General features: G+C 41.2%; 1 protein-coding gene across 1 annotated transcript; it reads left to right on the top strand.

Moving 5' to 3' along the window:
* The first annotated feature begins 3,103 nt into the window (after positions 1-3,103).
* Positions 3,104-10,813, top strand: LOC138834944 (kelch-like protein 32). The gene is made up of 4 exons (XM_070033736.1): positions 3,104-3,139; positions 3,350-3,498; positions 4,650-4,743; positions 10,363-10,813. The coding sequence occupies exons 1-4, from the start codon at positions 3,104-3,106 to the stop codon at positions 10,810-10,812; spliced, it is 729 nt and encodes a 242-aa protein (XP_069889837.1). The 3' UTR covers position 10,813.
* The last annotated feature ends 1,038 nt before the right edge of the window (positions 10,814-11,851 follow it).

The following is an 11,851-nucleotide window of genomic DNA, read 5'->3' as shown; positions in this document are numbered from 1 at the left end:
CTCCCTCTTTTCTCTTTCATCTGTCTGTCTCTCATCTCATCTATCATATCTATCCTCTTTCTTCTCTCTCATCTCTCTCCCTCTTTTCTCTTACATTCTCCTCTCTCCTCTCTCCTCCCTCTCTCTCTTCTCTCTCTCTTTTCCTCCCTCTCCCACTCTCTCTCTCTCCCTCTCCCTCCCTTTTCTTCTCTCCTTCCAAACTACCAGGAATTGAACACTTCATGCCACCTAGTGGTTCCTGCTATGAGGTTTCAGTCTTGTCTCAGGCTATGGGAATAGATTCCCTCAAAATAAAATATTTCCTCCTTTACAGGGTTTATCTCAGCAATGCAGAGTTACTAAGTGGATGTCCGCTTGGCAAAATGTGTTAACTCCCAACTAGGCCTTTGGGTTCAGCTTCCTCTGCGGGGAGCTTGTGGAACAGCCTGAAGTCTCCAGGCTGACAGGCAGTCACCATGAGGAGAGGATTTTGGTGAGGATTGAGTGAGGATTTTCCAGAAAGTGCCAGGGAAAGAACATGGATAGATCAATTTATTCTTTTCCTTTTCTCAAAGCTGGTGCTCTACTGTTTGAGCCATAGCTCAACTTCTGGCTTTTTGGTGGTTCATTGGAGATAAAATTATCATGGACTGTTCTGCCCAGGATGGCTTTTAACTGTGATCCTCAGAGCTCATCCTCCTGAGTAGCTGGGATGACAAATGTGAGTGACTGGTGCCAGGGCATTTATTCATCTTAATTCAGGGCCCAGTGAGTGAATGCCTTGGGTACAGTGCCAGGGATGGAGCAGGAGCCACATAGCCCTATTTCTCTGAAGCAACTATGTGAGAAAGATACATAAATCTGTTGGCTGAAGATGTGTGTGTGTGTGTGTGTGTGTGTGTGTGTGTGTGTGTGTGTGTGTGATTTCAAGGATTAAAGGAGTCCTGTACAGTGATAATTGAGGAAAACAATGGCAGTAAGCCTGAATATCAGCAAGAGTCAGAACCTGGAGGCAAGACTGAGGAACAGAAGCATAAAGGCCAGTGAACTCCAGTATATTCCTGCCACCTCCCATTCACTTGATCGGGCACTGTCAGCTAGGGCTCATGCTTGCATACCCACTATACTTGTAGAAACAGAGGCACAGCAAGAGGCTTCCAGAAAGCTATCTAGTAATGAAGACAAAATGCTGTCTGTGTATTTAATAAAGAAAGGAGATTGCAAATTGCTCAGGTCTACCAGTGTTTGATAGATGGTACTCCACAATGGATGTGAGTAGAGGAAAATACTGGATTTTAGGCCTGCAGTCACACCTGGAGATGAAATTCTGATTCCTCCACCAAATGACTTCTACAGAAGCTCCAAGATGTTTCCCACAATGAAGGGTGACATTTGCTCTCAGCAGGAAGAATAGAGGATATAAATCATATGAATAGAAAGGGCACTGGCATATAAAACATTCACCTCCAGTTTCTCCATCACAGCAGTAGACAAGGAATACATTACTACATTACTAATGCTACCATACTTCAAATAGTGAAATACTGCATTAATGGTTGCTATTGATGGTTTAATGAACTTACTCAAATCCCAAACTTTTTCTATACATAACATTTTTGTTATATGTGGGGCTTGAACTGAGGGCCTGGACACTGCTCCTAAGCTCTTTGCTCAAGTCTAACAACACTCTACCACTTTGAGCCACAGCTCTACATCCAGTTTTCTGGTGGTTAACTGGAGATAAGAATCTTATGGGTTGCCCATGTAATTGTAACCCCTATGTACAGTATTTTCACAATAAAAAAAGAATCTTATGGGCTTTCCTGCCTGGGCTGGCTTTGAACCATGATTCTCAGGTCTCAGCCCTCTGAGTATGAAACACCAGCACTAAGTATATCTTTTTTTAAGCAATGGAATCTCAGTAGAGCTAAAATTCCATCATCTTCCTCTAAAACACATAGTTGACTGCTATACTTTCATTACAAAAACTATTTTAATGTCCTTTTTTGCCAATTCTAGCCATCTCCACGCCGTGGTCAAACTAGTTGAGATTATTTACCAACAAAATAGGCTTGGCATTCCTTAAGACTAGAACAGGAAAGATAAAAACTAACAATTTGCTTTGGTTGAGGTTTATGCTCTGTTGTTCATCTATTGAATTGAATAATAGCCAAGGAAAGAGTAATTTTCTGCCCTGTGCTAGTGGCTTATGCCTGTAATCCTAGTTGCTCAGGAGGCTGACATCTGTGGGGCCCAGTCTGAAGTCAACCCAGGCAGGAAAGTCTGTGAGACCCTTATCTCCAATTACCACCAGAAAACCACAAGTGGAGTTAAGGCTCAAAGTGGTAAGGTACTAGCTTTGAGCAGAAAAACTCAGTGACAGCAACCAGGCCCTGAGTATAAGACCCCAAAACAACAAAATATAAAGTAACAAATTAAATTAATAAATATATAATTAAAATATACATTAAAATATATAATATATAGTTAAAATATACAATTAAAAAAAACAGAACCAGCATGATGCCTTGACCAACACAAACAATCTTTCTCTAGAAGGAATGATGAAAGGAAACAAATCTTTGTGAATTGAATTCTATATAAGATAAGGACTTCAAACATGCCAAGACTGGCATATGAAAAGCTGTACTGCACATGTTCCAGAATTTAGTGTTTGCCAGAAGAATGTTCTAATGGCATGTGTTCTCTCATTGGATCATATGCTCATTGAAGGCATTGTGTATTTTTTTTGTTTTTGGTATGAGACTGGAACTCAGATTCAGTACCTGATATGTTCACTCATTGGCCACCACTCTACCAACTGAGCCATGCCCTCCAACCTGGGCACTGTGTACTTTTAAAGATCCACTGTATACAGAGTACACAGATGAGAACAATCAGATAAAATGCTGGGTTTCAGATACACACAGATGAGATCATTCCAGCATATTCAAGTACAAATTAATCATGCAGGTATTAGAAACATACAACTCACATGGACACTACTTTCCCATCTCTTTAAGGAAAGGTAAAAGTTCTGTTTCAGATAACACACAGAAATTCTGTCCAAGTAATTGGCAGTTTTGTTTTGCTGAAGGTCTAAGATATCATACTGGGTTAGAAGATGGAGGAGATTAGGTTAACAGTCCGGAGTACTCAGGTATGCTTGCTCTGATCAGAAAGGGACTACCTGCATAATCTGTCAGGCTGACTACCCTCCTATTATTAATATTTTTGCGAAGCTTCTAGAACACACAAAATGTAGTTGCAAAATAGCACACAACTTGGACTCTGATCGTGATGAACTGAGAAACCTCTGAGCCGGGAGCCTGCACAAAGATCCCACCCCTACCCCTAACTCTCTGAGCAGAGGGGCTCCATCCCACCAAAGCCACTCGGCCACACGCAGGAACCCCAGAACTACACGGGTTTCCCACAGAACGCCAGAGCAGAAGACCTGCAAGGTACTGGTGCTGATCCAGAGAAAGCAAACAGAGACAAACCCAATGCTCAGAAGCTGTACAGAGGCCCCTCCCCTACCACTCAGCCAGAGGCCAGCACACAGCCTGCACCTGAGGAGTGGCCCATCCCAAGGCACTGACCGGAACAGCATCAACAGAGGCAGAGACAGAGGAGAAACACACAGAGCCAGCACTGCCCTCTGAGCCCACAAGCATCTCAACTGAACTCTGATTGAGCTACCTACATCACACAGAAACAACAACTAGCTCCAGGGTGAGTACCCACAGCGGACAGTGCATCCCTCCTCAAGGGAGACCAGAGCTGGTGGGAACCCCCAGATCTTGACCTAGACCCCTACCCCAACACCTGAACTACAGGATCCACTAAAACTGGGAACTCTTCCAGAGCTCCACCAACCTGTGGAGCACACCCAGCCGTCCATGCTAGATCAAGAGCACCCCTGGATAAGCGTTTAAACACCCAAGCCAGGAGCAGCACCTCTGGGTCACAACTGCCAACAGTGGAAGAAACCTGAACTGTGTACTCAAGGCTGTGTAACCCAGGTGGGATACAGAGCAGCACAGGTCCAACTGGCATGCCCCAGGCCAAGACCAGAGGCCAGGACCAGGCCTGGGGATCTGGTACCTGAGCAACACAACCAACTCCTCCTGCTTGAAGTCAGAAGCTGAGCATACACCTCAGCAGAGGAGGGAAAAGAGGGAATTTGACTCCTGGGAATCACACCCATGACAGCAAAAGACCTGGGTGTCCAGGGCAAGAGAACCAGAAGTCCAAACCCCACCACAACCCGACCCATATGTCCCAGGCCAGGAATTGGACAATTCAGGCCGCCAGCACCCGATAATAGTCAGGAGCTCAGGCTGGTAAGGTGGCTCGGTGGCAGAGTGCTTGCCTTGTGTGCATGAGGCCCTGGATCTGATTCCTCAGCACCACATAAGCAGAAAGGGACAGTAGTGGCACTGTGGCTCAAATGGTAGGGTGCCAGTCTTGAGTTGAAGAGCTGAGGGACAGTGCCCAGGACCAGAGTTCATTCCCACTACCGGCAAAAAAAAAAAAAAAAAAAAAAAAGTCTCGAGCCCATAGCAGATTCTAGCAACTGGGAGAGTACATCCAGGACACTCATCTCACCAAGAGCACCTGGAGGAGGAGTAAACAGGAGAAGTCTAAGCCGCTCAGTCCTTCTAAAGGCAGGAACGGTCAGTGATCTACAGCAGAGAGCCGAGAGCCCGACCTGGGTCAGACCAGCAGCTGGAGCTCAGCCGCCAACAGAACTCAGACCAGGTACAAACTCTCTCCACCAACTCAGAAATGGCAACAAACCAAAGACAGACACTTATTGACCAAAACAAAATTTCAGATAGTCTCCAATAATCCCTGAATCCCCATGGGAAAATCTGAGAGAAAAATTACAAGGTTTATCAACACCCAGCATAGCAAGCTATCTCCAAAAGCCAACAGCCACCCAGAGGAGAGCCCTAGTGGGAGCAGAGCAGGAATGGAAGACAAAAACTACATCCAAGAGATGCTGGAGGCAATGACTCAAGAACTAAAGTGAGAAATAGACCAGAAATTTAAAGAACACAGGGACAAAATATCAAAAGAGATGCAGGATCTCAAACAGGAGGTGCATGAAAAAATAGGGGCAGTACACACCTAACTAAGAGATGAGATTAGTACAAAAATAGAGGCAGTACACACCTCACTAAGAGGTGAGATTAGTACAAAAATAGAGGTAGTACATACCTCATTAAGAGGTGAGATTATTACTTTTAGACCCAACATTGAATCAATAAATGAGTCCATTTCCTCCACGCAAACCACAATGGAAGCCACAGTTAACAGAGTGAACGAAATGGAACATAGAATGTCAGATACAGAAGACAGAATGCACCAACTGGACCAAAAAGTCACAGATGTAGAAAAATCACTTAAATTATGCCAAAGGGAAATCCAAGAGCAAGCAGATAGTGCCAAGAAATTTAACCTTTGTATAATTGGAGTGGACAAAGGTGAGAAATATCAAAGCAAGGGAATGTAACACCTATTCAACAAGATTATCAATGAAAATCTCCCTCATCTTAAAAAAGAACATCTTACCTACATTACAGAAGCATATAGAACTCCTAACAAGCAGGATCCTAGGAGAAACACTTCTAGGAACATTATAGTATTCACATTTGATGGAGAAATGAACATTTTTGGCTTTTTTTTTTTTTGGCTGTGAAGTCTGAATTCTGGGCCTAGGCGCTGTCTTTCAGCTCTTCAGCTCAAGGCTAGCATTCTACCACTTGAGCCACACAGCGCCACTTCCAGCTTTTTCTACTTATGTGGTGCTGAGGAATCAAACCCAGGGCCTCATGCATGCAAGACAAGAACTCTACCACTGAGCCACCTTCCCAGCCCAAAATGAACATTTTTAATAGGAAAGAAAAATTAAAGGAATTCATAAACAACAAGGCAGCATTACAAAGAATAATAAGAGGGGGAACACAACCTGAAGAAAGAAACCAGGAATGGGGATCTGCACCAGACAGTTATGAGTAGAAGTCTAACTTAGTAAGCACAGGAAGAAAGGAAAGAAGAAACACTTAGGAAAACAAGGAATGACAAAAACCTCAATGCATCTCTCTATAATAACCTTAAATATTAACGGACTTAATTCACCAATCCAAAGAAAAAGAACTGCAGATTGGATCAGAAAACATGATCCGTCCATCTGTTGCCTTCAGAAGACCCACCTCTCAGCTAAACATACAAACAAATTTAGAGTGAAGGGTTGGAAAAGGATCTACCAATCAAGTGCCCCCACTAAGAAAGCAGGAGTCACTATCATGATATCTAACAAAATAAACTTTTCATTAAATTAAATACAAAAAAACAAGGAAGGGCACTACCTATTAATAGAGAACAATCCAAGAGGAGGATATTACCCTCATCAACTTATATTTTCCAAACATTGGAGCACCCAAATATGTTAAGCGCATACTTTCAAACTTACAGAATAAAATAGATCCAAATACGATAATACTAGGAGACTTTAATACCCCACTGTCACCAAAGGACAGGTCTACCAACCAGAGGATTGGCAAAGAAGCTACCGAATTGAGGCCATACTTCAAGCGGAATTAACTGACATCTACCGAGTATTTCACCCTAAAACAACACAGTACTCATTCTTCTCAGCAGCTCATGGAACTTTCTCCAAATAGACCATATCATAGTTCATGAAAGGAATTTAAGCAAATACAAGGGGATTGACATAATCTTCTGTATCCTATCTGACCACAGTAGAATCAAGGTAGTTCTCAATAACAAAGCAAACTGCAGAAATTACTCAAATACTTGGTAACTGAAGAAATTAAAAATTTCCTACAATTCAATGAAAAGGAAGACACATCACCAAGAAACTTGTGGGACACAGCAGAAGTAGTCCTGAGGGGCAAACTAATTACCCTCAGTGCCCACATCAAGAAAATAGAGACAGACCAAGTAAATAATCTCATGTTGCAATTAAAACAGCTAAAAGACATGAAAAAAATGGAATCTAAAGTTACTAGACGTAGCCAGATAATTAAATTAAGAGCAGAAATTAATTAGAGAATAGGAAAACTATAAATAAAATTAATAAAACAAAAAGCTGGTTCTTTACATTGTAAGGGAATACTTCTCAAAACTTTATGCTAATAAGTTTGAGAACCTGACAGAAATAGACCTTTTCCTAGCAAATATTGACATGCCAAAACTAAACCAAGATGAGTTATACCATCTTAACAGGCCCATATCAAGCATTGAAATAGAAACAGCAATAAGAGACCTCCCAGCTAAGAAAAGTCCAAGACCAGATGGTTTTACAGCGGAATTTTACAAGGCCTTCAAAGCAGAGATCACACCAATACTCCTCCAATTCTTCAATGAAATTGAAAGAGAAAGTTCACTACCGAACACATTCTATGAAGCCAGCATAACCCTCATCCCAAAACCAGGCAGGGACTCATCAAAGAAAGAGAACTATTGACCCATTTCGTTGAACATTGATGCAAAACTTCTCAATAAAATTTTGGCCAATCGACTTCAACAATTCATCCAAAAAATCGTACACCACGATCAAACAGGATTTATTTCAGGGATGCAAAGCTGGTTCAATATATGCAAATCAATTAATATTATTCAACAGGAGCAAGAATAAGAACCACATGGTTATCTCAATAGATGCAGAAAAAGTTTTAAAGATCCAACACCTCTTTATGATGAAGGTTTTGGAAAAATTAGGAATCAATGGAACATTCCTCAATACAATAAAGGCTGTATATGACAAACCTACAGCCAGCATTATACTTAATGGTGAAAACCTAAAGCCATTTCCTCTTAACTCAGGAACAAGACAAGGATGTCCACTCTCTCCACTTCTCTTCAATCTAGTATTAGAATGCCTATCTACAGCAATAAGACAAGATGCAGACATAAAGGGGATCCAAATAGGGAAAGAAGAAATAAAACTCTCCCTCTTTGCAGATGACATGATCTTATATTTAAAGAATTCCATAGACTCCACTCCCAAATTACTCAAGCTGATTCAAAACTTTGGCAAAGTAGCAGGGTATAAAATGAACCCTCAAAAATCAATGGCTTTTCTGTATGCCAACAATGAGAAAAGTGTGGCTGAAATTAGGAAAGCAACTCCATTTGTAATAGCCCCACAAAAAACAAAATACCTAGGAATTAACTTAACCAAAGAAGTGAAGGACCTCTATGATGAAAACTTTAAAATCTTGAAAAAGGAAATCAAAACAGAACTTAGAAAATGGCAAAACCTCCCATGCTCCTGGATTGGAAAGATTAACATCGTGAAAATGGCAATACTTCCCAAGGCTATCTACAAATTCAACGCAATACCTATCAAAATTCTAACCTCATTCTTCAAGGAAGTAGAAGAGGCAATCCAAAAATACAAATGGAACAATAAAAGACCCCAAATAGCAAAAACGCTCCTCAACGGAAAGAACACTGCTGGAGGAATATCAATACCAAATTTCAAACTCTACTATAAAGCCATAGTAATCAAAACAGCTTGGTATTGGCATAAGAACAGACCTCAGGACCAATGGAATAGAATTGAAAACCCAGAAATGAACTCACAGACCTATAGCCATCTAATTTTTGATAAGGGAGCTAAAACAATAGAATGGAAGAAAGACAGCCTCTTCAATAATTGGTGCTGGCAAAATTGGTTAACTACTTGTAGAAAACTAAAGCTAGATCCTTACATATCACCCTGCACCAGAATCAACTCCAAATGGATCAAAGACCTCGAAGTCAAAGCAGACACTCTGAAAACATTACAGGATGGAATAGGAGAAACCCTAGGTCTCCTTGGCTCAGGCCGAAATTTTTTGAATAGAGACCCGGAAACACAACAAATCAAAGAAAGGTTGGACAAATGGGATTGCATGAAGTTGCAGAGCTTCTGCATGGCAAAGGACATAGCTAGCAAGATCAATAGAAAGCCCACGGATTGGGAGAAGATCTTCACTAGCCATACAACAGACAAGGGTCTCATATCTAAAATATACTTGGAACTCAAAAAATTAAATCCCCCAACAACAAATACTCAAAGAAACAACTGCCCAATAAATAAGTGGGCTAAAGACTTAAAGAGAAACTTCTCTGAAGAAGAAAGAAGGATGGCCAATAGACACATGAAGAAATGTTCAACATCCCTAGCCATAAAAGAAATGCAAATCAAAACAACATTGAGATACGACCTCACTCCAGTTAGAATGGCAAAAATCACGAACTCTAACAACAGATGCTGGAGGGGATGTGGACAGAAGGGAACCTTACTTCATTGTTGGTGGGAATGTAAACTTGTTCAACCACTTTGGAAAGCATTATGGAGGTTCCTCAAAAAAGACTTCACATAGAGCTCCCTTTTGACCCAGCAATCCCACTTTTGGGCATTTACCCAAATGTTTACAAACAAGACCACACTAAAGCTACCAGCACAACTATGTTTATTGCAGCATTATTTACCATAGCTAAGATATGGAACCAACCCAGATGCCCCTCAGTAGATGAATGGATCAAGAAAATGTGGTATATATACACAATGGAATTCTATGCCTACATCAGAAAGAATGACATTGCCCCATTTGTTAGGAAATGGAAAGGCTTGGAAAAAATTATATTAAGTGAAGTAAGCCAGGCCCAAAGAAACATAGGTCCCATGGTTTCCCTTATTTGCAATATCTAGTATATGTATGAGTCAAGCAGAAAAGATCAGATAATGTGATGTTAGGAAAATGAACCCTTAGATACATATTTTAATGCTTTTTTCTTTCATGCATGTGTTTCTAACGCATTTATAAGATTATCTCTTTGTTGCTTTGTATGTCTCTCCCCCACAGTATAACCCCTGCTTTCAATATACTTGATGTCAGTATAACTTGTGGAGGAGATGGGGAACAACAAGTCGTTTAAGGATACAGGTGGACCTGTTGTAGCAATGAGAAGAACAAGTTGTCATGTCAAAAACGAGCTTTACAAGCTTTACAACGTTGGTGCGGGGGGGGGGGGGTTGAGATTTGGGGGGGGGAGGCTGGGAAGGGATGTGAAGGGTAAACAAAGGAGGAGGCTGCAATGCTTGATAAGAAATGTATGCATTATCCTGCCCATGTAATTGTAACCCCTCTGTACAGTATGTTCAAAAAAATTAAATTAAATTTTTTAAAAAAGCTGGTGCTTTGAAAAAATAAATAAAACTGATGGACCTTTGGCAAGATTAATTAAGAAAAGAAGAGAGGAGGACTGCTAATGTGCTCACTGTATTCTCCCTCTTCCTCTCCCTCACTCTCTCCCTCTTCCTCTCCTTTTTGCTCTTCCTCTCCCTCTCCCTCTCTTTAGAATAAGTGGATAAGCTGCAGCCCCATGCTACAGAGAAGAGTCTACCATTCCATGGCAGCCATCCAGAGGAAGCTTTATGTTCTTGGAGGCAATGATCTGGATTACAACAATGACCGGATTCTTGTGAGTCACACAGATTCTTATAACTTGGACACTGATCAGTGGACCCATTGCAATTTTAACCTGTTGACTGGCCAGAATGAATCTGGAGTTGCTGTCCACAATGGGAGAATATATTTAGTTGGTGGATATTCAATTTGGACAAATGAGCCTCTGGCTTTTATCCAGGTTCTAGATGTAAGCAGAGAAGGCAAAGAAGAAGTATTCTATGGGCCTACACTACCTTTTGCTTCCAATGGAATAGCAGCATGCTTCCTTCCAGCCCCATATTTCACATGCCCCAACCTTCAAACTCTTCAAGTGCCTCATCACAGAATTGGTACCATCTGAAAAGCCAATGCTCTGTTAGTAACCATCACCGATGGAGGAAAAAACAAGTTTGACTTCCAGATAGTGGACTTGAAACTCCTCAGTGCTCAATGCTTCCTTGTCTTGTTCCATGGGTCTTTAACTACAGATAAAAATTAGCAAAAAAAAATTCTTTTTTGGGGGGTGGGAGATGTCCAGTTGTGGGGCCTGAACTCTGGGCCTGGGCACTGTCCCTCAGGTCTTCAGCTCAAGGCTAGTGCTCTACCACTTGAGCCACAGCACCACTTCCGGCTTTTTTCCTTTTTGCTTATGTGGTGCTGAGGAATCGAACCCAGGGCCTCAGGCATGCAAGGCAAGCGCTCTACCACTGAGCCACCTTCCCAGCCCACAAAAAAAAATTTCTAAAGTATATTATTGGGAACTTTTCTCTGTGTATGTCAACATAAAGTAAAATATGTTTGACTTTTATTGTGGTGTATCTTAGTGCCAACTGAATAATACATTGTTTTTTCATGGGTCTTTCAAACATTCTTTGTTCATGTTCTCAATCTGCACTGTCTGGGACATGAGACTGTTAGTTAAGGCAATTTTTTTCATCCATTAGTTACCTTAAAATCTTTTATACTTGCTCCCTTTACTAGTTAAACATTGGCTTGTAAATTTTTTTTCCAAATTTAACAGGAAGCCCAGCTCAGTAGATATTCAGCATTATGATGTTGTAAATCCCTGGTTTGGGGATGAGTGTGATATTGGCTTCGTAGAATAAGTTTGGGATAGCTGTCTCCTTCTCTGTTTCTCTGAAGAGCTTGAGGAGTATGGGTATTAGTTCTTCTTTAAAGGTCTTATAGAATTCTGCTGTGAATCCATCTGGTCCTGGGCTTTTTCTTTGTTGGAAGACTTTTGATAGCTTCCTGTATCTTGTTGTAGGATATTGGCTTATTCAATTGGTTTACTTCTTCTTTGCTCAGTTTGGGTAACTTGTATTTCTCTAAAAATGCATCCATTTCTGCCAGGTTTTCTTCCTTTAGAGAGTATAACTTTTGAAAGTAGTCCATTAGGA

Source organism: Dipodomys merriami, unplaced genomic scaffold (genome assembly GCF_024711535.1).
Source record: "Dipodomys merriami isolate MVZ:Mamm:240054 unplaced genomic scaffold, mDipMer1.0.p SCAF_22, whole genome shotgun sequence".
In the NCBI taxonomy this organism is placed as follows: Eukaryota; Metazoa; Chordata; class Mammalia; order Rodentia; family Heteromyidae; genus Dipodomys; species Dipodomys merriami.
The sequence above is the reverse complement of the archived record's forward strand: the minus strand, read 5'-3'. Positions and strand labels throughout refer to the sequence as shown.

What these genes read in the sequence shown, in the direction of transcription:
- LOC138834944 (XM_070033736.1), top strand. Translation starts at nt 3,104, where the DNA reads ATGGAGGAGATTAGGTTAACAGTCCGGAGTACTCAG. An exon ending in TAACAGTCCGGAGTACTCAG is followed by an intron (nt 3,140 to 3,349) that starts GTATGCTTGCTC and finishes CTCTCTGAGCAG; the next exon opens with AGGGGCTCCATCCCACCAAA. An exon ending in GCCAACAGAACTCAGACCAG is followed by an intron (nt 4,744 to 10,362) that starts GTACAAACTCTC and finishes CCCTCTCTTTAG; the next exon opens with AATAAGTGGATAAGCTGCAG.